At 46.9% G+C, this 22,258-nt stretch overlaps 2 protein-coding genes across 2 annotated transcripts in view; both read left to right on the top strand.

Moving 5' to 3' along the window:
• The window catches only part of lekr1 (leucine, glutamate and lysine rich 1), a 63,734-nt gene extending 58,204 nt beyond the window's left edge, over positions 1–5,530 (top strand). The window contains exon 4 of the mRNA XM_014163512.3: positions 4,661–5,530. Within this exon, the coding sequence (XP_014018987.2) occupies positions 4,661–4,742 (82 nt within the window). The 3' untranslated portion in view covers positions 4,743–5,530. The remainder of the gene's footprint in view (positions 1–4,660) is intronic.
• A 13,465-nt stretch (positions 5,531–18,995) lies between these two features.
• LOC106581442 (uncharacterized) overlaps positions 18,996–22,258 on the top strand; it is a 132,960-nt gene continuing 129,697 nt past the window's right edge. Inside the window, exon 1 of the mRNA XM_014163506.3 lies at positions 18,996–19,155. The gene's annotated coding sequence lies outside the window, so the exon portion shown is untranslated. The remainder of the gene's footprint in view (positions 19,156–22,258) is intronic.

Raw genomic sequence — 22,258 nt, 5'->3', positions numbered from 1 at the left:
GTGTGTGTGTGTGTGTGTGTGTGTGTATATTAGTTGTCGTTTTGTGTAATAGTTGTCGTGTTGTGTAATAGTTGTCGTGGTGTGTGTGTTAGTTGTCGTGGTGTGTAATAGTTGTCGTGGTGTGTAGTAGTTGTCTGTGTGTGTAATAGTTGTCGTGGTGTGTGTGTATTAGTTGTCGTGGTGTGTAATAGTTGTCGTGGTGTGTAATAGTTGTCTGTGTGTGTAATAGTTGTCGTGGTGTGTGTAATAGTTAGATCTCCTAATGACTTCCAGCTTTGAATCTCCAGCCCTTCAACTGATCAAAACCCTCTTTAAGCCCTGCCAGCTCTGTTTGATACACACACACACACACACACACACACACACACACACACACACACACACACACACACACACACACACACACACACACACACACACACAGTATACTACGGATGACAGATGCCGTTTTGATATGAAATGCTTTCATGCCTACTGTAATGATGACGTAAAGAAAATACCAGCACAGGCTGAAAAGAAGAGGTATCAGTCTAAAGTAGAATTTAGACAGGTTGCTATATAAAAATAATAGCGTCCCAAAACACTGGTCTAGACATCTATTTTCCAGGTAGGCATTTTTAAAATAATATACAGTATATATCATTGTGTGTGTTAAACACACCACATCACAGAGCACTGAATTGGAGAGCTGACAACTATCTGGTCGAAATCTGTGGCTTGATAATGAAGTAATAGACTCCTGAACTGTTGAGTTCAGGAGGACAGTGGCCAAGATGTGTACTTACATCCCGTTTGTTTGCTTGCAGAAGTTTGTGTTTGGGGGCAACTGATGGTGTGTGTGTCTGGGTCCTGTTGTTCAGTCTGTGGTCTCTGTCCCCATGTCCTGAGATGGTGTGTGTGTCTGGGTCATGTTGTTCAGTCTGTGGTCTCTGTCCCCATGTCCTGAGATGGTGTGTGTGTCTGGGTCATGTTGTTCAGTCTGTGGTCTCTGTCCCCATGTCCTGAGATGGTGTGTGTGTCTGGGTCCTGTTGTTCAGTCTGTGGTCTCTGTCCCCATGTCCTGAGATGGTGTGTGTGTCTGGGTCATGTTGTTCAGTCTGTGGTCTCTGTCCCCATGTCCTGAGATGGTGTGTGTGTCTGGGTCATGTTGTTCAGTCTGTGGTCTCTGTCCCCATGTCCTGAGATGGTGTGTGTGTCTGGGTCATGTTGTTCAGTCTGTGGTCTCTGTCCTCATGTCCTGAGATGGTTGATTCGGCTGCTAGTTGGTAGTTCTCTAATCCTGCACGCACCCACTGGCACTGCTCTACCTTGTTTTTCCACTGCTGTTGCTCTCTCTCACACACACATACACACAAGATCGCATACACACACCCCTCCCCAGGCGACGTTCTTTCTGATCTGGATTTAGGACCGATGGGGACAGATGGGTGAACAGTAGGAGTCTGGGCTAACGTCCCTCGCAAGCACACGCAGTCACTCAGAGTCACACACAGACACGCTCACTCACTCACTAAGACTGGCTCAGAGACTCACAAACATCAATGCAGATAGGCTCAAACTCTCACGCATCCTCTCTACACAGAGACATCATCATACACACACACTATAGAATAACTAGCTTCAAAGTAATGGCTGGAGACATGGGGTTTGAAGTGAAAGCTTCTTTTAGTAATACTACTTGTTCACGTTACGTTTAACAACTTTAGATTCTACAAAACAATAAAAGAAAGTTGCTAGAGAAAGGCAGGATAATCACTTGTACATAACTGGCGCGTTCTCTCTCTTTCTGCTTCCTGTCGCAAGGCATTCTGGAACTTGCAGTCAATAACGTAATCCAATACTAACCAATACAACAGAAATATGTATGTAGTTTAAAACAGAAATATGTATGTAGTTCTCTCAATCTCCATCACATGAATTATAATACAATTACATATGTAAATAACTGTAAAGAAAATATCTTTAGATACAGCTCAATGAATTAACTGTAAACATTAACTCTGTAACCCATTAAAGTTACAACACACACACACACACACACACACACACACTCACTCACTCACTCACTCACTCACTCACTCACTCACTCACTCACTCACTCACTCACTCACTCACTCACACTCACACACAGAGACATCATCACACATACACAGAAACATCATCACACGCATACTTATTTAGTTCTGAACACACACAGTCTAACATACACTCATTCAGACAGATACAGTATACACACAGACAGGATTAGATCTACATGCATACGGATTTACTCGGTTAAAGCTGGTGTGGAGCGCATTTGTGTGTGTGTTTTGAGTATAAACTCCTGCTACCTTACGTTTGGTTGGGTTGTGATCTGATAGCCCAGGTTAGGCTAAACTAATGGCTGGGGATTTTATCCAGAGTCTCTGTGTCCCTCTGAAAATAAAGGGGAAGAATTCATGTACAGGTTTATTTTGGTCATGTATACTACATGCTTAACTCAAAAAGCTAGCTTTATTTTAGGAGTAATCTGCTCTACCATCTCTCTCTCTCTCTCTCTCTCTCTTTCTCTCTCTCTCTCTCTCCTCACTCTCTCTCTCCTCACTCTCTCTCTCTGTCTCTCCCTCTCCTCTCTCTCTCTCTCCTCTCTCTCTCTCTCCTCACTCTCTCTCTCCTCACTCTCTCTCTCCTCACTCTCTCTGTCTCTCTCTCTCTCTCTCTCCCTGTCCTCTCGCTCTGTCTCTCCTCTCTCTCTCTCCTCTGTCTCTCCTCTCTCTCTCTCTCATTAAGAAATCACTGTCAGCACTTGTTTGTTGTGGTGTCTGGCTGGGTCTGGGAGTGAGATGCTGCGTGTCTGCTTGGATGTGGTGTCTGGCTGGGCGGGCGACGTGATCTGAGTGCTGATGTGTTGTCTGTCCTGGTTGATTGGTTATGTCTGGAAACTGAGGCAGAGTTTTATCATTCAACCCTATCATGTACACTTCTTAATAGAGCTTCTAACATTCTAACACTCTAACACTCTAACATTCTAACATTCTAACACTCTAACATTCTAACACTCTAACATTCTAACACTCTAAAACTAACTCTCTAACATTATAACACTAACACTCTAACACTCTAACACGCTAACACGCTAACATTCTAACTGTCACGGTTATCGTCGGTGAAGGAGGACCAAAATGCAGCAGGACTGTGTTTGTTCATTTTGAACATTTATTAAATCAAAATGAACACAAAAATAACAAAACAAGTGAACGAACGATATACCGACAGTCTGGCAAGGCACAAGGCTAAACACAGAACAATCTCCCACAAATACAAGACAAACACACCCAACTAATATAGGACTTCCAATCAAAGGCAACACCAAACAGCTGCCTTCAATTCGAAGTCCACCCCAATTAACTCAACATAGAAACACACTCACTAGACTACACATAGAAATACATAAATACATAAACTCAAAACCCGGAAATAATAAATCAAACGCCCTCCTAACTAACACACCACCCTGAACCACATAAAACAAATACCCTCTGCCACATCCTGACCAAACTACAATAACCATTAACCCTTATACTGGCCAGGACGTGACACTAACACTCTAAAACTAACTCTCTAACATTATAACACTAACATTCTAACACGCTAACATTCTAACACTAACATTCTAACACTCTAAAACTAACACTCTAACATTCTAACATTCGAACACTCTAAAACTAACTCTCTAACATTCTAACACTCTAACATTATAACACTCTAACATTCTAACACTAACATTCTAACACTAACACTCTAACATTCTAACATTCTAACACTCTAAAACTAACTCTCTAACATTATAACACTCTAAAACTAACTCTCTAACATTATAACACTCTAACATTCTAACACGCTAACATTCTAACATTCTAACACTAACACTCTAACATTCTAACATTTTAACATTCTAACACTCTAAAACTAACATTCTAACATTCTAACACTCTAAAACTAACTGTCTAACAATTTAACACTAACATTCTAATATGCATTTCTCCTTCTCTCTGCCTATCTTCCTTTGTGTCAGAACAGTAACTAGACAATGAAAATGTTTGTGTGTGTACGTGTGTGATGACTCACCAAGCAATCATTAGTCATGTCATCAATCATGTCCTGATCAAGCAATCACTTTACTTTCACTTTTCCTGAATCTTTGCAGGAGCTTGTTTACAGTTTCTAGTAGCTCTTCTCATGTTTATGTGTAGTGGTTTTGTTTTATTTCTGGATAATGAACATAGTGACATGAGGCAGGACAGTTTCCATAGAAACATAAAGACACCATATAAACATCACAGAAGTCATAATTAGGGTATCTTGCCTTTCTTTCTGTCCTCCATTCCTCTCATAAACCTTCTTTCCTTCCCACTCCTTTCTCTCTCTTATTACCACTTCCTCCCTGTGACTAGTTTACTGTTTATTCTCCTCTAGTAGTGGTTATGTGTGCATTGCACTGCATTATTTTGAAGTTTTATTCAAGAAAAGATTGTTAACAACTTCCCCTATCTCTCTCTCTCTGTCTTTGTCTCTCTCTCTCTCTCTTTCTGTCTCCCTCTCCATCTCTCTCTCCCTCTATCCCTCTCCATCTCTATCTATCTCTGTCTCCCTCTCTCGCTCTCTCTCTCTCTCTCTCTAGGCTGAAGTGTGTGGGTTTGGAGCGAGACATGACAGAAGGGCTGCTGTGTAAAGAGAGAGAGCTCTGCCAACAGCTCAGGTAAAGAGAGGATAGAACAAGAAAACAAGGGAACAATACAGCTGCCAATACAGCTGCCAAGGAGGGCGGAGGAAAGAAAGATAAAAAGGGATAGAGGGAAAACAGAAACAAAAGAATAGCCCTGCTTTAATCTGATTGGTTGGTGGCTCCCCGACCAATGGCACGACAGGAAGGCTGGGGCAGATGGGAAAAATCTGGGTGGCGGGATGCAGGAAGGAAAAAACAGAGGGAGAGAAAAACAAAGGGAGGAGAAAAAAATAGAGGAGAGTTAGCCCATTGCTGAAAGTGCAAAGGACAATAAAACTGTAGAGAAAAGGAAGTAGAGAAAAGGAAATGACAGGTGAGGGAAAGATATGAGGATAGGAGTGTTGTAATTTCTGCCATAGACTTTTGTTGATGTCTTAAAGTCAGATGTTAGAGTGCAACACTATTCATAACAACCAAGGCTGGCCTAGTAAAACACGGTGCATTAACTAGTGTGTATTGGATAATTCAATCACACACACAAGCTCAAATTCTTAGCCTCGTAACTGATGACAGATTTGGCTCATATCTGGTCCGCCATTTCTGCCTGTCAGGCTACGATTTGTGTAATCTGACATTATAAAACAGCCTCTCGTGACAAGCACACACACTGACACACACACATAAACTCACACAAGTAAAACACTCCCAGACATCAGAAATGGAGGAGGGAACTCTGAACTCTTCTCCTCTGATCTTCATGTTTTATCACCTAAAGCCACATACATTTACTTCTGGTCTGTAGAGATCAGTCAGAAGAAAAACAGCCACTCCACTCTCAAAAGCTGTCACTTCAGATTAGATTTACAGTACCAGTAAAAAAATGTGGACACACGTACTCATTCAAGGGTTTTTCTTTATTTTTACTATTTTGTACATTGTAGAATAATAGTGAAGACATCAAAACTATGAAATAACACATATGGAATCTAACCAAAAAAGTATTAAACAATTCAAAATATATTTTAGATTTTAGATTCTTCAAAGTAGCCACTCTTTGCCTTGATGAAAGCTTTGCACACTCTTGGCTTTCTCTCAACCAGCTTCACCTGGAAATCTTTTCCAACAGTCTTGAAGGAGTTCCCACATATGCTGAGCACTTGTTGGCTGCTCTGCGGTCCAACTCATTCCAAACCATCTTAACTGGGTTGAGGTCGGGTGATTGTAGATGCTAGGTCATCTGATGCAGCACTCCATCCCTCTTCTTATTGGCCAAATAGCCCTTACACATCCATGAAGTGTGTTGGGTCATTGTCCTGTTGAAAAATAAATGATCGTCCCACTAAGAGCAAACCAGATGTGATGGCGTATCGCTGCAGAATGCTGTGGTAGCCATGCTGGTTAAGTGTGCCTTGAATTCTAAAGAAAACACCAACAGTATCACCAGCAAAGCACCCCCACACCATCACTCCTCCTCCTCCATGCATCACGGTGGGAACCACACATGCATGTTCACCTACTCTGCATCTCACAAAGACACGGTGGTTGGAACCAAAAATCTAAAATTTGGACTCATCAGATCAAAGGACAGATGTCCACCAGTCTAATGTCCATTGCTCATGTTTCTTGGCCCAAGCAGGTCTCTTCTTCTTATTGGTGTCCTTTAGTAGTGGTTTCTTTGCAGCAATTCGACCATGAAGGCCTGACTCAAACAGTCTCCTCTGAACAGTTGATGTTGAGATGTGTCCGTTACTTGAACTCTGTGAAGCATTTATTTGGGCTGCAATTTCTGAGGCTGGTAACTCTAATGAACTTATCCTCTGCAGCAGAGGTAACTCTGGGTCTTCCTTTCATGTGGCGGGCCTTATGAGAGCCAGTTTCATCATAGTGCTTGATGGTTTTTGCAACTGCACTTGAAGAAACTTTCAAAGTTCTTGAAATTTTCCGGATTGACTGACCTTCATGTCTTAAAGTAATGATGGACTGTCATTTTTCTTTGCTTATTTGAGCTGTTCTTGCCATGATATGGACTTGGTCTTTTACCAAATAGGGCTATCTTCTGTATACCAACCCTACCTTGTCACAACACAACTGATTGGCTAAAACACATTAAAAAGGAAAGAAATTCCACAAATTAACTTTTAACAAGGCACACCTGTTAATTGAAAAGCATTCCAGGTGGCTACCTCTTGAAACTGGTTGAGAGAATGTCAAGCGTGTGCAAAGCTGTTAACAAAGCGAAGGGTGACTACTTTGAAGAATCAAAAATATAACATATATTTTTATTTGTTTAACAATTTATTTCATAGTTGTGATGTCTTCACTATTATTCTACAATGTAGAAAATAGTAAAAATAAACAAAACCCCTGGAATGAGTAGGTGTGTCCAAACCTTTGACTGGTACTGTATATTTACAAATAAAATATGTGGGATTGGAAATTATGTAGACAATTACATTGATGGAAGCTACACAATCTATCTGCAATATTAAAGCTGATTTATCCACCCACAAAAATAAAAAATTATTCAATAGCTTTTTCTAATGGTTTTATGACATACAACACTGTCCAACAACACTAGTAGCACTGGAAAAAGTATAATAGAAATATGTATAATAACAGTAGTGTTCTTGCTGACAAAAGCACACTAATTACCCTATATTGTAGCCCATTGTAAGGAATGAGATTTGTTCCACTGACTTACATTAGCTATTGTGAAAACCAAATAAGTTCAACAGATGTGTGGGAAATGTTAGTTCACCAAAGTTGGAGGCAGAAATGCTGACTGGAGCCTGCATTTGGGCCTATTTGAATTATTGTTCATTGAGATACATTAAATATACCACCAAAAGTTTAACTTGGGGGCCATATTTCCTGACATTTTACGTAGTGTAACATGATTCGTTACATCTTTTGGGTAGGCTATTTCATGCATTTAAAAAAAAATCAGTTTTACTTTTTGACAAATTCTGTTTTCCAGGTTTTGTTTTTCCCAGTTTCATCGTTTTCATAGTTTTTTCAGGTTCACTGTCAAAATGGGATGTTGTAAGTCCACAACTATACTTAAAGGAGTAGTGCAGTAAAAAATATAGATTTTACAGTTTTTATTTATTTAATATATTCCACACTAGGAGGTTGAAATAACACTCTATATTTTTGAAAATTATGAAAACTAAAACAATGCCTGGAATTTCATCCTGATCAGGTGGGATGTAGTTTTTGAGGGGTAGGCCCTAGTGTCTAGACAATCCTATCTGCCAATCAGGGCTGTTTATGTAAATGTATTTACATCTGTATCAACACACGATCAAACCGAGCATTTTAATGACAAAAGGAGACTCATAATAATACAAAATATAATTTGAGTTATTTTCATGAAATAAACACACACAATTTATTTATTGGACATATAGTGATGATTTAAAAATATAAAATGTCCTGCATGTGGGCTTTAAACCCTGCGACCACTAGAAAGAGACCTCTTGTTTGGTTAGCAGCATTTCTATACATGTGATGGCAGAGTTGCAAAACCATATGATCACCTGATTGACAGGCTACAAATCATCATGATGCCCGGCTGGCCAACTTTGGAGTCAACAATTACACTTTTCCCCAATTGTTTACACACTAAAACTGGCCCATAGGCATAATGACCCAAACCTGTAACTAATTTAGTAGAACCAGACAACAAATCTGCAATACTCCTGGCACATGTTCTGCTTTACACTCAGATTGCAATTCTATAACAAACATTTGGCAAAACACAACACACAATTCACTACCTTTGGCACAACCTTCCCAACTAAAATCTCTTGTGTGCAAATGAAAAACAACACTGTTCAACAAGCTAAGCTCAATTACCAATTGACCACTTTCACTCTTCACATGTGCAAACACTAGTTGCGTAAAAGTTCACTTTGCAATCAGACCTTTGGTACGGATAAAAAGGCCACAGGTGAGTACTCCTGTGCTTGGAGAACAATGGAAGCAAACTTGGCAGAGAGAGGTAGAGGTAGAGGTGGAGGTAGAGATGGTGGTGGAGGTTGAAGAGGTGGAGGTGGAGGTAGAAAAGGTGGAGGTGGAGGTAGAAGAGGTGGAGGTAGGAGAGGTAGAGGTAGAGGTGGAGATGGTGGAGGTAGAAGTGGAGGTGGAGATAAAGGTGGAGGTAGAAGAGGTGGAGGTAGAAGAGGTGGAGGTAGAAGAGGTGGAGGTAGAGGTGGAGGTAGAGGTGGAGGTGGAGGTGGAGGTAGAAGAGGTAGAGGTGGACGTGGAGGTGGACGTAGAAGAGGTGGAGGTGGAGGTAGAAGAGGTAGAGGTGGAGGTAGAAGAGGTAGAATCAAATCAAAGTTTATTTGTCACGTGCGCCGAATACAAGAGGTGTAGACCTTACAGTGAAATGCTTACTTACAGGCTCTAACCAATAGTGCAAAAAAGGTATTAGGTGAATAATAGGTAAGTAAAGAAATAAAAACAACAGTAAAAAGACAGTAAAAAATAACAGTAGCGAGGCTACATACAGACAACGGTTAGTCAGGCTGATTGAGGTAGTATGTACATGTAGATGTGGTTAAAGTGACTATACATATATGATGAACAGAGAGTAGCAGTAGCATAAAAGAGGGGTTGCCATGCGGTAGTAGAGAGAACAGTCTATGACTGGGGTCTTAGACCCTTTTTAGGGCCTTCCTCTGACACTGCCTGGTGTAGAGGTCCTGGATGGCAGGCAGCTTAGCCCCAGTGATGTACTGGGCAGTACGCACTACCCTCTGTTGTGCCTTGCGGTCGGAGGCCGAGCAATTGCCGTACCAGGCAGTGATGCAACAAGTCAGGATGCTCTCGATGTTGCAGCTGTAGAACCTTTTGAGGATCTCAGGACCCATGCCAAGTCTTTTTAGTTTCCTGAGGGGGAATAGGCTTTGTCGTGCCCTCTTCACGACTGTCTTGGTATGTTTGGACCATTCCAGTTTGTTGGTGATGTGGACACCAAGGAACTTGCAGCTCTCAACCTGCTCCACTATAGCCCCGTCGATGAGAATGGGGGTGTGTTCGGTCCTCCTTTTCCTGTAGTCCACAATAATCTCCTTAGTCTTGGTTACGTTGAGGGATAGGTTGTTATTCTGGCACCACCCGGCCATGTCTCTGACCTCCTCCCTATAGGCTGTCTCGTCATTGTCGGTGATCAGGCCTACCACTGTTGTGTCGTCTGCAAACCTAATAATGATGTTGGAGTCGTGCCTGGCCATGCAGTCGTGGGTGAACAGGGAGTACAGGAGGGGACTGAGCACGCACCCCTGGGGGGCTCCAGTGTTGAGGATCAGCGTGGCAGATGTGTTGCTACCTACCTCACCACCTGGGGGCGGCCCGTCAGGAAGTTCAGGATCCAGTAACAGAGGGAGGTGTTTAGTCCCAGGATCCTTAGCATAGTGATGAGCTTTGAGGGCACTATGGTGTTGAACGCTGAGCTGTAGTCAATGAATAGCATTCTCACAATAGTGTTCCTTTTGTCCAGGTGTGAAAGGACAGTGTGGAGTGCAATAGCGATTGCATCATTTGTGGATCTGTTTGGGCGGTATGCAAATTGGAGTGGGTCTAGGGTTTCTGGGATAATGGTGTTGTTGTGAGCCATTACCAGCCTTTCAAACCACTTCATGGCTACGGACGTGAGAGCTACGGGTCTGTAGTCATTTAGGCAGGTTGCCTTTGTGTTCTTGGGCACAGGGACTATGGTGGTCTCCTTGAAACATGTTGGTATTACAGACTCAATCAGGGACATGTTGAAAATGTCAGTGAAGACACCTGCCAGTTGGTCAGCACATGCCCGGAGCACACGTCCTGGTAATCCATCTGGCCCCGTAGCCTTGTGTATGTTGACCTGTTTAAAGGTCTTACTCACGACGGCTACGGAGAGCCTGATCACACAGTCGTCCGGAACAGCTGATGCTCTCATGCATGCCTCAGTGTTGCTTGCCTCGAAGCGAGCATAGAAGTGATTTAGCTCGTCTGGTAGGCTCGTGTCACTGGGCAGCTCACGGCTGTGCTTCCCTTTGTAGTCTGTAATAGTTTGCAAGCCCTGCCACATAAGAGGAGCGTCGGAGCCGGTGTAGTATGATTCAGTCTTAGCCCTGTATTGACGCTTTGCCTGTTTGATGGTTTGTCGCATGGCATAGCAGGATTTCTTGTAAGCTTCCGGGTTAGAGTCCCGCACCTTGAAGACGGCAGCTCTACCCTTTAGCTCAGTGCGAATGTTGCCTGTAATCCATGGCTTCTAGTTGGGGTATGTACTGTGGGGACGACTGTGGGGGTCACTGTGGGGACGACGTCCTCGATGCACTTATTGATAAAGCCAATGACTGATGTGGTGTACTCCTCAGTGCCATCGGAAGAATCCTGGAACATGTTCCAGTCTGTGATAGCAAAACAGTCCTGTAGTTTAGCATCTGCTTCATCTGACCACTTTTTTTATAGACCGAGTCACTGGTGCTTCCTGCTTTAATATTTGCTTGTAAGCAAGAATCAGGAGGATATAGATGTGGTCGGATTTACTAAATGGAGGGCGAGGGAGAGCTTTGTACGCGTCTCTGTGTGTGGAGTACAGGTGATCTAGAATTATTTTCCCCTCTGGTTGCACATTTAACATGTTGATAGAAATTTTGTAGAACTGATTTAAGTTTCCCTGCATTAAAGTCTCCGGCCACTAGGAGCGCCGCCTCTGGGTGAGTGGTTTCCTGTTTGCTTATTTCCTTATACAGCTGACTGAGTGCGGTCTTAGTGCCAGCATCTGTCTGTGGTGGTAAATAAACAGCCACGAAAGTATAGCTGAAAACTCTCTAGGCAAGTAGTGTGGCCTGCAATTTATCACAATATACTCTACTTCAGGCGAGCAAAATCTAGAGACGTCCTTAGATTTCGTGCACCAGCTGTTGTTAACAAATATGCACAGATCGCCACGCCTCGTCTTACCGGAGTGTGCAGTTCTATCTTGCCGGTACAGCGTATATCCCGCTAGCTGAATATCCATGTCGTCATTCAGCCACGATTCCGTGAAACATAGGATATTACAGTTTTTGATGTCCCGTTGGTAGGATATTCGTGATCGTACGTCGTCTAATTTATTGTCCAATGATTGCGCGTTGGCGAGTAATATTGACGGTAACGGCAGCTTTCCCAATTGCCTTCTGCGGGTCCTGACCAGGCTTCTGGCTCTGTGTCCGCTGTACCTGTGTCTCTTCCTCTTGCAAATAACAGGGATGTCGGCCCTGTGGGGTGTTTGGAGAATGTCTTGTGAGTCCTCCTTGGTGTAGAAAAAAATCTTTGTCTAATCCGAGGTGAGTGATCGCTGTCCTGATATCCAGAAGCTCTTTTTTGCCGTAAGATACGGTTGCAGAAACATTATGTACAAAATAATTTACAAATAATGCAAAAAAAACACATAGTAGCACAATTGGTTGGGCGCCTGTAAAACTGCTGCCATTTCTTCCAGCGCCATTTTAGAAGAGGTGGAGGTAGAAGAGGTGGAGGTGGAGGTGGAGGTGGAGGTAGTGGTGGAGGTACAGTAGAGGTAGAAGAGGTAGAGGTGGAGGTAGAAGAGGTGGAGGTAGAAGTAGAGGTGGAGGTACAGTAGAGGTGGAGGTGGAGGTAGAGGTGGAGGTACAGTAGAGGTAGAAGAGGTGGAGGTACAGTAGAGGTAGAAGAGGTGGAGGTAGAGGTGGAGGTAGAGGTGGAGGTAGAAGAGGTGGAGGTAGAAGTGGAGATGGTGGTAGAAGTAGAGGTGGAGGTACAGTAGAGGTGGAGGTGGAGGTAGAGGTAGAGATAGAAGAGGTAGAGGTGGAGGTACAGTAGAGGTAGAGGTGGAGGTACAGTAGAGGTGGAGGTAGAGGTACAGTAGAGGTGGAGGTAGAGGTGGAGGTGGAGGTAGAGGTGGAGGTACAGTAGAGGTGGAGGTGGAGGTAGAGGTGGAGGTAGAAGAGGTGGAGGTAGAGGTGGAGGTACAGTAGAGGAAGAGGTAGAGGTGGAGGTACAGTAGAGGTAGAGGTGGAGGTACAGTAGAGGTAGAGGTGGAGGTGGAGGTAGAAGAGGTGGAGGTAGAGGTGGAGGTGGAGGTAGAATAGGTGGAGGTAGAGGTGGAGGTACAGTAGAGGTGGAGGTACAGTAGAGGTGGAGGTACAGTAGAGGTGGAGGCAGAAGAGGTGGAGGTAGAAGTAGAAGAGGTGGAGGTAGAAGTAGAAGAGGTGGAGGTAGAAGAGGTGGAGGTAGAAGAGGTGGAGGTAGAAGAGGTGGAGGTAGAAGAGGTGGAGGTAGAGGTAAAAGAGGTGGAGGTAGAAGAGGTGGAGGTAGAGGTAGAAGAGGTGGAGGTGGAGATAGAAGAGGTCGAGGTAGAAGAGGTGGAGGTAGAAGAGGTGGAGGTAGAGGTGAACCAAGAACAAGGAGAGTAATATCCGATTAAAATGTAGGCATCTATGGTGTACAATGTGGTCAACCATGGTTTGACCTTAAGAGAGGCTGGGCAGAGAGTGCTGCCCAATATGAGCCACTTCACCATAGCATCCATCGTCCAGACGTTCCAAAATGAGAAGAGATTTCTACTGCAGACATTGGACCTCTCCACTACTTTTACTACTTGACAGTAGTACAACATAAAGCACAGTAAAGACTGTAGATTCCAATACATCCTGTAAAGGCAACCAATTCAATGTTTCATTACTGTATTACTGTATTTATGAAATTGGGAGCTATACTGCTTTGTAACATGTTTATCTGGTATACTGTATTACTGTAGTGTTTACTGTACCGTATGCTATTTTGTTTTTGTAGAACTGAAAGACGACCACCACGTGGTGGTAGAACATGTCTATTTACAGGAGAACAGGAAGCTGACATTGTGCAAATGGTAGTTGAACATAATGCCATTAAGACTGTGGGAAATCCAACAACAGATGATTGAAAACCCTGCCATCTTCCATAATATCAGAGTGAGTTTATCAACCATAGCCCGCATCCTTAAGAAACACCATCTCCGGATGAAGCAAATCTACAGAGTCCCATTTCAAAGGAATTCCCAAAGAGTGAAGGATAAACAGTACGAAATATGTGCAAGTCAACAATGTAGTAGTATTACACTGTTGAAACATCAGAGACTCATTGATGTTGCCAGTGAACTGTACTATACACCGATTACAGTATTTACACACATTTCAGAGAATCATGGAGTTGGATGCAAGTCCCATCTCCCAGGAACTCATATTCATAGATGAGGCTGGATTAAATTTAGGCGAAGACGAGGAGGAGAGGAACATCATTGGTCAACGTGCCATCATTGAGGTACCTGGCCAGCACGGGGGAAATGCCACCATATGCACAGCTATGAGCCACAATGGGGTCCTCCACCTCAATGCCACCCTTGGACCATACAGCACTGCCCATCTCCTTCATTTCCTGAACACCTTACATGACAGTCTCTTTCAGCCAGAGCAGAAAGGGCCAGGTGATCCTGAGCAGCTAATGTATGCTCTGATTTGGGACAACAGAACAGGAGTTAGTGCTTCCATGACCATCCAAGGTTTACAATTCTCTATCTTCCACCATATTCCCCATTTCTCAACCCCATTGAGGAGTTGTTTTCAGTTTTGGCGGTGGAAGGTGTATGATCGCAAACCCCATGAACATATGGCCCTTCTCCAGGCAGTGGAGGAGCCCTGTGGTGATGTTCCAGTCCTGTCAGGGGTGGTTGCGTCATGCCAGAAGATATTTTCCCCGCTGTCTGGCCAAGGAGAACATCGCCTGTGATGTTGATGAAAATCTGTGGCCGGACCAAAACAACAGATGTGACTGATTTTGTTTTCGCAATGAAGTATTTGTTTCTTGACTTATCTATTCTGTACAATTGATCTAACGTACAGTACAGTAGTACAAATAGCACTATTTTTCTTCCTTTGCATACGTAAATATATTTACTGTATGTATGCATTTTTACTGTAAGTGTGTTTACAGTACGCTGTTTAACATGTATTGAATCATGTTGAAATATAAAATGTACATTTTTGCATTTGTGTTCCTTTCTTGTTTGAGTACACAAACAGTATACAGCATAACAACAACATCTTAGTCTTTACACTGTAATAGGTTCTGATAGTAGTGTTTTGAATATGTCACATTAGTGTGATCACGGTTGTCTCTAAGTTAGATTCATTTGATGTGTTTTTGTCATTTGTATCCAGAGTTTCATTCTGAGCATGGAGTACATGATTTTGATTGCTGTGTTCCATTTTGCAAGATGTCTCTGGAGTTTGGGGAAATTGGCTAACTGTTTTGTGTTTAGTGTTTTGAGTACATGAGATGGTTTCAGCAAACGTGGGTTAACAATTAGTAAAAAAGTGTAATTGGGAAGGTTTTTGAGGAACGTCTTAGAAATGACTCTTTCCGCATGCTAACCGGCTACCCGACACACATGGGTCACACCAACAGGCGTCTTCCTCAGAAAGTTGAGGGAAATATACATCACAGATTCATTCTTTTGAGAAACGAGCTCAGTTTAACCACCACTTTGGTTCGTCTGTGAGCTTCTCCACAGGACAACCAGTTGTTTGAGCTGCGCGCTCTTGCTGACCAACAGACAATATTCTGCTGAAACTAGACAATGAGCGAGGTGCACGCATGTTGATAGGCTACTTCTGCTCTGATTGCTTCCTACTTCCTCCCTACTTCCCCCTACATCTGCCCTACCCCCCACGTCCTCCCTACGTCCCCCTACTTCTGTCCTACCCCCCACGTCCTCCCTACGTCCCCCTACTTCTGTCCTACCCCCCACGTCCTCCCTACTTCCCCCTACTTCTGTCCTACCCCCCCACGTCCTCCCTACTTCCCCCTACTTCTGTCCTACCCCCCACGTCCTCCCTACTTCCCCCTACTTCTGTCCTACCCCCCACGTCCTCCCTACTTCCCCCTACTTCTGTCCTACCCCCCACGTCCTCCCTACTTCCCCCTACTTCTGTCCTACCCCCCCACGTCTTCCCTACTTCCCCCTACTTCTGTCCTACCCCCCCACTTCCTCCCTACTTCCCCCTACTTCTGTCCTACCCCCCCACGTCCTCCCTACTTCCCCCTACTTCTGTCCTACCCCCCACGTCCTCCCTACGTCCCCCTACTTCTGTCCTACCCCCCACGTCCTCCCTACGTCCCCCTACTTCTGTCCTACCCCCCACGTCCTCCCTACGTCCCCCTACTTCTGTCCTACCCCCCCACGTCTTCCCTACTTCCCCCTACTTCTGTCCTACCCCCCCACGTCCTCCCTACTTCCCCCTACTTCTGCCCTACCCCCCCACGTCCTCCCTACTTCCCCCTACTTCTGTCCTACCCCCCACGTCCTCCCTACTTCCCCCTACTTCTGCCCTACCCCCCCCCACGTCCTCCCTACTTCCCCCTACTTCTGTCCTACCCCCCCACGTCCTCCCTACTTCCCCCTACTTCTGTCCTACCCCCCCACGTCCTCCCTACTTCTGTCCTACCCCCCCACGTCCTCCCTACTTCCCCCTACTTCTGTCCTACCCCCCCACGTCCTCCCTACTTCCCCCTACTTCTGCCCTACCCCCCCACATCCTCCCTACTTCCCCCTACTTCTGTCCTACCCCCCCACATCCTCCCTACTTCCCCCTACTTCTGTCCTACCCCCCCCACGTCTTCCCTACTTCCCCCAACATCTGTCCTACCCCCCCACATCTTCCCTACGTCCCCCTACTTCTGTCCTACCCCCCCACGTCCTCCCTACTTCCCCCTACTTCTGTCCTACCCCCCACGTCCTCCCTACGTCCCCCTACTTCTGTCCTACCCCCCACGTCCTCCCTACGTCCCCCTACTTCTGTCCTACCCCCCCCACGTCTTCCCTACTTCCCCCTACTTCTGTCCTACCCCCCCACGTCCTCCCTACGTCCCCCTACTTCTGTCCTACCCCCCACGTCCTCCCTACTTCCCCCTACTTCTGTCCTACCCCCCCACGTCCTCCCTACTTCCCCCTACTTCTGCCCTACCCCCCCACGATCTCCCTACTTCCCCCTACTTCTGCCCTACCCCCCCACATCCTCCCTACTTCCCCCTACTTCTGTCCTACCCCCCCACGTCCCCCCTACTTCCCCCTACTTCTGCCCTACCCCCCCACGTCCTCCCTACTTCCCCCTACTTCTGTCCTACCCCCCCACGTCCTCCCTACTTCCCCCTACTTCTGTCCTACCCCCCACGTCCTCCCTACTTCCCCCTACTTCTGTCCTACCCCCCCATGTCCTCCCTACTTCCCCCTACTTCTGCCCTACCCCCCCACGTCCTCCGTACTTCCCCGTACATCTGCCCTACCCCCCCATGTCCTCCCTACCCCCCTACATCCTAACTACATCCTCCCTACTTCCTCCCTACTTCCTCCCCACTTCCTTCCTACTTCCTCCCCTCCTCTCCATCAGGCCCAGATGTCATTTTCTCATTTTTTCTGCTAAGGATTTAAGAGATTTTCCCTATGTAAAAAAAAAAAAGCCACAATCTTAAACTAACAAGGGTTATGCTTTTAGCCTGTTTTTCTAAGAAGGGGTACGGCAAACCACCGCGCTCCCCCTCCATTTGAGCGCTGTGTGTGTGTGTGTGTGTGTGTGTGTGTGTGTGTGTGTGTGTGTGTGTGTGTGTGTGTGTGTGTGTGTGTGTGTGTGTGTGTGTGTATCAGTGAGTGTGTGTGTGTGTGTGTGTGTGTGTGTGTGTGTGTGTGTGTGTGTGTGTGTGTGTGTGTGTGTGTGTGTGTGTGTGTGTATCAGTGAGTGTGCGTGTGAGTTTGTCAGTGTGTTTCTGAATGAGTTCAGTGCGCTCTAACCCAGAGTTCTGTCAAAACCCTTCTTGGAATAACAGAATGTTCTATTCTGCGTTCTAGTTTTCCAAGTCATCGCTCCGCATTACTGAGCGTGTGTGTAAATGACTGAGCGTGTGTGTAAATGACTGAGCGTGTGTGTAAATGACTGAGCGTGTGTGTAAATGACTGAGCATGTGTGTGTGTGTGTGTGTGACTGATCATGTGTGTGTGTGTGTGTGTGTGTGTGTGTGTGTGTGTGTGTGTGTGTGTGTGTGTCTGTGTGTGTGTGTGTGTAAATGACTGAGTGTGTAAGTGACTGAGTGTGTGTGTGTGACTGAGTGTGTGTGTGTGTGTGTGTGAGAGAGAGAGAGAGAGAGAGAGAGAGAGAGAGAGAGAGAGAGAGAGAGAGAGAGAGAGAGAGAGAGAGAGAGAGAGAGAGAGAGAGAGAGAGAGAGAGAGAGAGAGAGAGAGAGAGAGAGAGAGAGAGAGAGAGAGAGGAGAGAGAGATTATAAAAGCTAAAGTGTGTAATTGTAAAGGTGTGTGTGTTACAGAGAGAGGTATGTAGGACAGCAGCAGAGTCCTGACTGTGTGTGTGTTACAGAGAGAGGTATGTAGGACAGCAGCAGAGTCCTGACTGTGTGTGTGTTACATAGAGAGGTATGTAGGACAGCAGCAGAGTCCTGACTGTGTGTGTGTTACAGAGAGAGGTATGTAGGACAGCAGCAGAGTCCTGACTGTGTGTGTGTTACAGAGAGAGGTATGTAGGACAGCAGCAGAGTCCTGACTGTGTGTGTGTTACAGAGAGAGGTATGTAGGACAGCAGCAGAGTCCTGACTGTGTGTGTGTTACAGAGAGAGGTATGTAGGACAGCAGCAGAGTCCTGACTGTGTGTGTGTTACAGAGAGAGGTATGTAGGACAGCAGCAGAGTCCTGACTGTGTGTGTGTTACAGAGAGAGGTATGTAGGACAGCAGCAGAGTCCTGACTGTGTGTGTGTTACAGAGATAGGTATGTAGGACAGCAGCAGAGTCCTGACTGTGTGTGTGTGTTACAGAGAGAGGTATGTAGGACAGCAGCAGAGTCCTGACTGTGTGTGTGTTACAGAGAGAGGTATGTAGGACAGCAGCAGAGTCCTGACTGTGTGTGTGTTACAGAGAGAGGTATGTAGGACAGCAGCAGAGTCCTGACTGTGTGTGTGTTACAGAGAGCGGTATGTAGGACAGCAGCAGAGTCCTGACTGTGTGTGTGTTACATAGAGAGGTATGTAGGACAGCAGCAGAGTCCTGACTGTGTGTGTGTTACAGAGAGAGGTATGTAGGACAGCAGCAGAGTCCTGACTGTGTGTGTGTTACAGAGAGAGGTATGTAGGACAGCAGCAGAGTCCTGACTGTGTGTGTGTGTGTGTGTGTGTGTGTGTGTGTGTGTGTGTGTGTGTGTGTGTGTGTGTGTGTGTGTGTGTGTGTGTGTTACAGAGAGAGGTGCGTAGGACAGCAGCAGGCCCTGACTGCCACCCTGTCTCTGCTTCGATGCTCTCGTGAGGAGCTAAGAGATGTACAGGGTTTCCTTAGCCAACTGACAGGGGCCTGGGAGGACTGCAGTTCACAGCTACTGAAAAGGATCAGGGAGTCATACTCAGGTAAGAGCTTCACACACGCACGCACACACACACACACACAACTTTATTTGTCACATGCGCCGAATACAACAAGTGTAGACCTTACCGTGAAATGCTTACTTACAAGACCTTTAACCAACAGTGCAGTTCAAGAAGAGTTAAGAAAATATTTACCAAATAGACTAAAGTGAAAATAACAATAATAACAGGACCACAATAACATAACAATAACGTGGCTATATACAGGGGGTACCGGTACAGAGTCAGTGTGGAGGCTATATACAGGGGGTACCGGTACCGAGTCAGTGTGGAGGCTATATACAGGGGGTACCGGTACCGAGTCAGTGTGGAGGCTATATACAGGGGGTACCGGTACCGAGTCAGTGTGGAGGCTATATACAGGGGGTACCGGTACCGAGTCAGTGTGGAGGCTATATACAGGGGGTACCGGTACCGAGTCAGTGTGGAGGCTATATACAGGGGGTACCGGTACCGAGTCAGTGTGGAGGCTATATACAGGGGGTACCGGTACCGAGTCAGGGTGGAGGCTATATACAGGGGGGTACCGGTACCGAGTCAGTGTGGAGGCTATATACAGGGGGTACCGGTACCGAGTCAGTGTGGAGGCTATATACAGGGGGGTACCGGTACCGAGTCAGTGGTGGAGGCTATATACAGGGGGTACCGGTACCGAGTCAGTGTGGAGGCTATATACAGGGGGTACCGGTACCGAGTCAGGGTGGAGGCTATATACAGGGGGTACCGGTACCGAGTCAGTGTGGAGGCTATATACAGGGGGGTACCGGTACCGAGTCAGTGTGGAGGCTATATACAGGGGGTACCGGTACCGAGTCAGGGTGGAGGCTATATACAGGGGGTACCGGTACCGAGTCAGGGTGGAGGCTATATACAGGGGGTACCGGTACCGAGTCAGGGTGGAGGCTATATACAGGGGGTACCGGTACCGAGTCAGGGTGGAGGCTATATACAGGGGGTACCGGTACCGAGTCAGGGTGGAGGCTATATACAGGGGGTACCGGTACCGAGTCAGTGTGGAGGCTATATACAGGGGGTACCGGTACCGAGTCAGGGTGGAGGCTATATACAGGGGGTACCGGTACCGAGTCAGTGTGGAGGCTATATACAGGGGGTACCGGTACCGAGTCAGTGTGGAGGCTATATACAGGGGGGTACCGGTACCGAGTCAGTGTGGAGGCTATATACAGGGGGTACCGGTACCGAGTCAGGGTGGAGGCTATATACAGGGGGTACCGGTACCGAGTCAGGGTGGAGGCTATATACAGGGGGTACCGGTACCGAGTCAGGGTGGAGGCTATATACAGGGGGTACCGGTACCGAGTCAGGGTGGAGGCTATATACAGGGGGTACCGGTACCGAGTCAGTGTGGAGGCTATATACAGGGGGTACCGGTACCGAGTCAGTGTGGAGGCTATATACAGGGGGTACCGGTACCGAGTCAGGGTGGAGGCTATATACAGGGGGGTACCGGTACCGAGTCAGGGTGGAGGCTATATACAGGGGGTACCGGTACCGAGTCAGTGTGGAGGCTATATACAGGGGGTACCGGTACCGAGTCAGTGTGGAGGCTATATACAGGGGGTACCGGTACCGAGTCAGGGTGGAGGCTATATACAGGGGGTACCGGTACCGAGTCAGTGTGGAGGCTATATACAGGGGGTACCGGTACCGAGTCAGGGTGGAGGCTATATACAGGGGGTACCGGTACCGAGTCAGGGTGGAGGCTATATACAGGGGGTACCGGTACCGAGTCAGTGTGGAGGCTATATACAGGGGGTACCGGTACCGAGTCAGGGTGGAGGCTATATACAGGGGGTACCGGTACCGAGTCAGGGTGGAGGCTATATACAGGGGGTACCGGTACCGAGTCAGGGTGGAGGCTATATACAGGGGGTACCGGTACCGAGTCAGGGTGGAGGCTATATACAGGGGGTACCGGTACCGAGTCAGGGTGGAGGCTATATACAGGGGGTACCGGTACCGAGTCAGTGTGGAGGCTATATACAGGGGGTACCGGTACCGAGTCAGGGTGGAGGCTATATACAGGGGGGTACCGGTACCGAGTCAGGGTGGAGGCTATATACAGGGGGTACCGGTACCGAGTCAGGGTGGAGGCTATATACAGGGGGTACCGGTACCGAGTCAGGGTGGAGGCTATATACAGGGGGTACCGGTACCGAGTCAGGGTGGAGGCTATATACAGGGGGTACCGGTACCGAGTCAGGGTGGAGGCTATATACAGGGGGTACCGGTACCGAGTCAGGGTGGAGGCTATATACAGGGGGTACCGGTACCGAGTCAGGGTGGAGGCTATATACAGGGGGTACCGGTACCGAGTCAGTGTGGAGGCTATATACAGGGGGTACCGGTACCGAGTCAGGGTGGAGGCTATATACAGGGGGTACCGGTACCGAGTCAGGGTGGAGGCTATATACAGGGGGTACCGGTACCGAGTCAGGGTGGAGGCTATATACAGGGGGTACCGGTACCGAGTCAGGGTGGAGGCTATATACAGGGGGTACCGGTACCGAGTCAGGGTGGAGGCTATATACAGGGGGTACCGGTACCGAGTCAGGGTGGAGGCTATATACAGGGGGTACCGGTACCGAGTCAGGGTGGAGGCTATATACAGGGGGTACCGGTACCGAGTCAGTGTGGAGGCTATATACAGGGGGTACCGGTACCGAGTCAGTGTGGAGGCTATATACAGGGGGGTACCGGTACCGAGTCAGGGTGGAGGCTATATACAGGGGGTACCGGTACCGAGTCAGGGTGGAGGCTATATACAGGGGGTACCGGTACCGAGTCAGGGTGGAGGCTATATACAGGGGGTACCGGTACCGAGTCAGGGTGGAGGCTATATACAGGGGGTACCGGTACCGAGTCAGGGTGGAGGCTATATACAGGGGGTACCGGTACCGAGTCAGGGTGGAGGCTATATACAGGGGGTACCGGTACCGAGTCAGGGTGGAGGCTATATACAGGGGGTACCGGTACCGAGTCAGGGTGGAGGCTATATACAGGGGGTACCGGTACCGAGTCAGGGTGGAGGCTATATACAGGGGGTACCGGTACCGAGTCAGGG

Source organism: Salmo salar, chromosome 20, assembly GCF_965601325.2.
Source record: "Salmo salar chromosome 20, fSalSal1, whole genome shotgun sequence".
Taxonomy (NCBI): Eukaryota; Metazoa; Chordata; class Actinopteri; order Salmoniformes; family Salmonidae; genus Salmo; species Salmo salar.
Note: the sequence above shows the minus strand (reverse complement) of the source record. Positions and strands in the feature narration are given on the sequence as shown.